The sequence below is a fragment of the Trichechus manatus genome, unplaced genomic scaffold (assembly GCF_000243295.1).
Source record: "Trichechus manatus latirostris isolate Lorelei unplaced genomic scaffold, TriManLat1.0 scaffold00014, whole genome shotgun sequence".
Taxonomy (NCBI): domain Eukaryota; kingdom Metazoa; phylum Chordata; class Mammalia; order Sirenia; family Trichechidae; genus Trichechus; species Trichechus manatus.
The window spans coordinates 12,376,884-12,383,419 of NW_004443950.1; the positions used below are offsets into that span (position 1 = coordinate 12,376,884).

Genomic DNA, 6,536 nt, shown 5'->3' on the forward strand with positions numbered 1-6,536 from the left:
ATTTTTGCATGAAAAATTAACTTGTGCTATAAACTTTCACACAATTAAAGCATAATTAAAAAACCAACAAAAAATAATAATAAAATAAAAACAGTTAATCCATTTAAAGAAAACTTCTGATAATAGTACAGATGGTATGCTAACATAGCAAAAAAAAGTGACATTGAAATAAGAATAACTGAGCCCTCAGAAACACTGTACATGTCTAGGCTACATTGGAAAATGTCATAGAATTCTCGATTCACTAGAGTATTGGGCCAGGGGGCATGGTGCACCAGAGACCATCCCACCTATAGCTAGCCCCTCTCTCTCACCCCCTCTCTTTCCGGGAAGACAAACCAGATGTCACCCAGTAGGTTCCCAGACCTCTGCTCTTCTAGTGCAGTGTTCTCTACTATAGAGGCTACAGCAGAATAAAAGCCAAAGTGGAGTGAACAACATGGGCTCCTACTTGCCCAACGCTGTTCTAGAATGTGCTCTCCATGTGTCTGTTGAGTAAACTGATGAAGATGGAAAGGTTTGAGGGGGATAATTTTGAGCTCCTAGAAGGGCCGTCTTTCTCAAGTCCTGCCACCTGCTTAGGAGTTGAGGTAATTCCTAGGATTTTACCTTCTAGATCACATAGATCCACATGGAACACCTCAGGGACTTTCCCAAGGGAAAAGCAATAATACTAATCAACTGCCATTTAAACAAGAGGAGATGTCTTGCTTCCAGCTAAAATAACACAGAGAAATTTCACCCGTCAAGCAAAACTGAGGTCTGACTTGAGGTTTGGTAGTCTCCAGCCTCCTCCGTCGCTTCTGCAGCGTCATCCTGAGCAGGAATGGACTTCAGAGGCTCTACCAGGCAGCAGGCAAGGGCTGGGAGTAGCTGCCTGTGTTTGCAGTATTGACTGGTGTCACAAGCAGGCTCGGGCTTGAACAGTGTGGGGTTGGGAGAGTAATTCAGCCCTACCTTGTATATTTTGCTAGGCCAGCATTCTACCATCTTTATAGGCTGAGAGCCAGGGCTGTTTCCCAGGTTGCAAAAGTAAGTTGGATAGGGCAAAAGGTCATGTCTTAACAACTCAGTGAGGGTGTGTGCGCGTGCATGCGTGTGTGTGTGTGTGTGTGTGTGTGTGAATGGTGTGCTAAGTGACTGAACACGGCCTTATTATCTGTTTAGGAGGACCACTCAGACTGTCCCATGGGGACAGAGGTAGGAGTGCTCTTTACTGGAAAAAAAGAAGTGTTGCCCTTGAATTGACTCTTATTCATGGTGCCCTCCTGTGTGTCACAGTAGAACTGTACTCTATAGGGTTTTCAGTGGCTGACTTTTTGGAAGTAGTTTGCCAAGGCTTTCTTCCAAGGTGTCGTTGGTTGGACTCAAACACCATCCTTTCAGTTAGCAGCTGAGCACGTTAACTGTTTATACCACCCAAGAGCACCACTCTTTATTAGAGTGTTTTTTCTGACTAGGAGTCCCTGGGTTATAAATTCCAGAATTTTTCCTTTGCAAACAAAGATATATATTTTTTTACCAAAATGGGATCATATTAAACATAACTGTTTTTAAATTTTCTTTATTTATTTAATTGAAATACAATTCACATACCATAAAATTCACCCTTTTAAAGTGTACAATTTTGTGAGTTTTAGTATATTCATAATGTACAACCACTGTCTAATTCCAGAACATTTACATCACCCTAAAAAGAAATCCCATAGCAATTAACAATTATTCCTTACTCCCCTCTTTAAACTCCCTAGCAACCTATAATCTATTTCTGCCTCTATGGATTTGCGTATTTTGGACATTTCATATAAATTGAATTATATAACATGTGGCCTGTTGTGGCTGGCTTCTCTCAGCATAATGTTTTCAAGGTTCATTCATGTCATAGCACGCATCAGAATTTCATTTCTTTTGATGGCTGAATAATATTCCGTGGTCTGCATAGACTACATTTTGTTTATCCATTCTTCTGTTTGTAGACATTTGGGTTGTTCCACCTTTTGGCTATATGCATAATACTGCTATGAATGTCCATAAACAAGTTGTGTGAACATACGTTTACAGTTTTCTTGGGTACACATCTAGGAGTGGAATTGCTGGGCTAGAGATGGTAACTCTAAGTGTTACTTTTGGAGGAACCATCAAACTCTTTTCCAAAGGAGCCATAACTGTTTTATAACCTTTTTTTCCCCTTCACAATAGATCACAACTGTCTTTCCTTGTCCATAAATAGAGATCTACATCACTAGTTTGAGTGAATGCATAGTACTTTTTGGCCAGCTGTACCAGAGTGCATTTAACTAACTATTCAGGGACATTTGATGATTCTATGAAAGAGACTTTGAGCATCTTCCTTGAGTCCGCAGCATGTTACCCAGTTGTACCCAGGGATACTATCACTCTGTATCCACCTATTTTGGTGCTTTTGTGTAAGTTCCAATTCCCCTTCCCCCCACGTCTGTGTTGTACACGACACGGTGAACTCCTGGAAGAGATGGGACATGTCCTGAATTCATCTTTGTATCCATAGCACCTAGCAAAGTGCCAGGTGCCTAGTAAAATGTTTGAACAATGAATGAATAGAGCATGGATGGATGACTACAGCCAGAGGCTCGGGGAAGATGGCTATGCTTCACTGGAAGAACAGTCTGTCCAAAGACCCCTGCCTTTAGAGGTACTCCGTTCCCTGACTCTGTGGGTATGTAGTAGAAGGCTGGGTCATCTGGTAAGAATATTGGAAAGTTAATTGACACATCACAAGGGAGAACCGGATGAAATTTCCAAACTTGAGAGCCTAGAACTCTAGGAAATTTAAGCCCAAGGTAGCTAAGAGATTTGTTCTAAAATATCCAGCAGTCGTGGGGCTTGGAGTTGCTGTAACAATTTTAAAGCTTGTTCTGAGTTGCCGAGATCAAAGCTTCCCCTTGCGCCCAGGCTTCTGCCCGCTTGTGCTCGCCTTTGAGCAACTCGCAGCGCGCTAAGATTAATGTCTAGCGAAAGCGGAAATCTTCATGTGACAAGTTGTTTGACAAGTTTGTGACTTTTGTAATTAGTTTGTTCAGGCTGCTTAGATAAGAGGGTACATTCTGGGTGGGCGTGGCTTAAAGCGCCCCAGCCACCTTCCTAGCGATCCTTAAGAGAGAGAGCTTTTAAGTTATATTCCGATTTGGCGATCTGGTGGCCCTGGGCCAGAACTCGGGCCCTAGGGCAGGACCAGCGCAGCCTCTCGGAGAGCAGAGACCTCGCAGGCAGCAGGAGCGCAACCCTTCCAGGATGAGGTTCTTCGCTCTGGTCCTGACCTCCCTCGCAGCTGCCACGGTTTGGGGTGAGTCATTCTGAAACACAAACATTGCAGGACACAATTGGAAATACTTGTTTTAGGAGAAGTGGACGGAGTTAGGTTATATACAGGGAAAAGGCGACAAGTCCGGTTCGGTTAACCGAGCGTGCCTTCACAATTGGAGCAGCCGGCCCAGCCCACACTGGACCCTGGAGATGATGCAGGGACTGATAAATGCCCTGAGACCACAGTCCCAGGCCCAGGACAGTGTAGAGCTCACCTCATGCCTGACAGATGAGGACTTTTATTAGTCCAGATACGGCCAAACCTCACAGAATGGCTTAGCAGAAATTTTAAAAGCAAGAACACTGAAGCCAGAGTGCCTGGGTCTGAATCCCAGCTCAGTACTTACTAGCTGTGTGTTCTACTTAACTTTTCTGTGCCTCTGTTTCTCCGTCTCTAAAATGGGAATTATAATAGTAACTACCTCACTGGACTGTTGTGAGGATGAAATAGGTTATTGTTTGCAAAGCACTTAAGGTAGTGCCTGATATAGAAAACCAAAAACCAAACCCTTTGCCGTCCAATCAATTCCAACTCATAGCGACCCTGTAGGACAGAGCAGAACTGCCCCATAGGGTTTCCAAGGAGAGGCTGGTGGATTGGAAGTGCCGACCTTTTGGTTAGCAGCTGAGCTCTTAACCACTGCGCCACCAGGGCTCCACCTGATATAGAAGAAGCACAAAAAAAGGGGTTGATACATAAGGGAGTGGAGCCAGGGACCTCAGAATGTATCTGTGCCATTTTAGAGGTGGAGAACCTGAGGAGCAGAGAGGGAAGGTACTTCCCAGAGTCAGCTGGACAATCGTGCCCTAGGATGTATCACTGACTCCAGAATCCAGGCCAGTGCTCCAGCCATCTGTGGGCTGACAGCCCAGCTCCACCTGGATTGTCTCTCTTTCTGGAGCAAAAAGTTGATGGTTGTGACACTGTGAGAGGCTGGGACTGAGTGCCAGGGCATGGTAAGAAAGGAACCAAATTTGGAGTGTGATACATTTCCTTGTGCTGGTTACTGCATCCAGTCTCCATCTTTACAAAGTCCACACTGGCTGCTTTCAAGTTCTCAGTCTCCTCATCTGTAAAATGGGCATATTAACACCTACCTAGCAGGGCTGTTGTGAAGCTTAATTTAAACAAGCTAGAATTATATAACATATGTGGTAACTGCTGTTATTACCATTATTGTTTATGTCCCTTGCTCCATCCACCCACTTTCTGACCTGGGAAATCTGGCTTCTACTCACTTTGTCGTTTTGAAGGTTATCACTGAGCTAACAAAGGCCAGGTCCAGTGGTTTCTTCTCAGTTTCTTCTCCTCAACATCTCTGAAGCTCTCTGCCCTCTTGGCCTGCCCCTCTTCCTCCTTCCCCCTTGGCTGCCATGATGCTGTCCCCCCACTACCCCGCCATGACCCCTCCCACCTGTCTGAGGGAGTCTCTCAGGCTCAGCTGTAGTGGTCCCCTGTTCTTTATCCTTAGCTCTCTCTTTCCTCTCACACTGCCTCCTCAGTGAAGCCTCATGCACCTGTGGCCGCATCCTGCCCCCTTCAGGTCTTGAAGTGCTCAGTTCCTGTGGCACTTTCTCACCTGGTTATCTCACTGACTTCTCAGCTAAATGTGTCTGAAACAGAACCCAGCACCACAAGCTAGCCACTTGGTCTTCTTCCTTTCCCTTCCATATCCCCCATGTCTGCTCAAGTGCCAAATCTTCTCAAACTTCTTCCAAATTCCTTATATACGTTACTATATTTCTTCATATTTTTCCTTATAATTATAAAAAAGAGTCCATTTTCAATGCAGAAAACTTGGAAAGCACACACACACAAAAAAAGGTCACCTGTAATGACATCAGCCATTGACATTTTGATATATGTGTATCCAAGGAAGTTCATCGCAGTGTCATTTATAATAATTAGCAACAACAACAAAAGAAAATCTAAATGTCCACAGTATGAGATTCACTGTTACTAGCATCAGACATGGATACTGTTTTGTAACCTACATTTGCATGAAGAGGGTGCCATACCATTGGATATTCTTCTATAAGGCCATATCTGCATTCTTTTCTGTTCTGGGCCCATGCTTTGAGGAGATGTTGACATTATGTCTGTATCCAAAGGGAAGCAACTGGGATGACAGGTAGCTAGAAATAACTTCCTATAAGAAATGCTTAAACACATGAAGGCTACTGGGGCTGGAAAAAGAGAAGACTTGAGGGATGGGTGCAGTTAAGTGTCTAAAAGTCCGCCTGCCAGGTGAAAGGCAGATATATTAGTTCAGTGCGGTCCCAGAGCAGGTAGAACAAGGACTGACGGTGGAAGATGCAGGAAGGTGAATTTTAGCTCAAGTGGTAGCAATCATCTGCTCTACAAGAATGGAACTGGAACAAATAAGAATCTGATCCCCAGCCTCTCTCCCTTCTTGGTGATCCCGCTCAGAGCCACCAGAAGAATCTTCTTCCAGCTTACTGGGCCACCATCCCTTATTCCAGAAGTGTCCTGTGCTGCTCATTATTCTACTGAATAAAGCTCAAGCACTTAGGCTGGCATTGGAAGCCCTCCTTGACATGCACCTCTCCCATTCCAGGGTGATCGACTTCTTGTAGATTCCACCTGGCCCAAGTGGGCCACTCACCCTACCTGGGGCAGGCCTTGCATTTTGCTGTCTCAGGGCCTCAGCATATTCCCTCTGCTTTAAAGCTTTATAGTCCCTCTTCTATCTCCTCTTGTTCAAATCCTCCCCTCCTGCCAGTCCCAGCTCCAGTGCCACCTCCTCCACAATACCACCAATCAGAAGGCATTGCTCCTCTTCTAACTCCTGTAGCACCTCACTGGTACCTCTCCCAGGACACTGACCACCTTCTTCCCACTTAGGGTCAAGTATATCTGTGACTCACTTTCCCTGCAAGATTCCGAACTGCTGAGAATCAGGGCCACATCTTGCTCATCGTCTCATCTAGCATGCAGCTCAACACCAGGATCCTACTGGATGAAATGTTTCCAGAGACGTCTAAGAGAGGAAACCAAATGTCATATTTAATCCTAGCAGCTCCTTTTTGCATTTGTTTTTATTTTTTAAAATAATTTATTGAAGCCCCTAAAAACATAAAATACTTAGGAATAAATCTGACCAGGGATGTAAAAGACCTATACAAAGAAAACTACAAAACATTACTGCAAGAAACCCAAAGGGATCTACATA

The 6,536-nt window shown here is 44.5% G+C and overlaps 1 protein-coding gene across 1 annotated transcript in view; it reads left to right on the forward strand.

Annotated features, from left to right (window-relative positions):
- The first annotated feature begins 3,270 nt into the window (after positions 1 to 3,270).
- LOC101358032 (liver carboxylesterase 1-like) overlaps positions 3,271 to 6,536 on the forward strand; it is a 36,785-nt gene continuing 33,519 nt past the window's right edge. Inside the window, 1 exon segment of the mRNA XM_023726768.1 lies at positions 3,271 to 3,322. Coding sequence (XP_023582536.1) covers positions 3,271 to 3,322 — 52 coding nt within the window.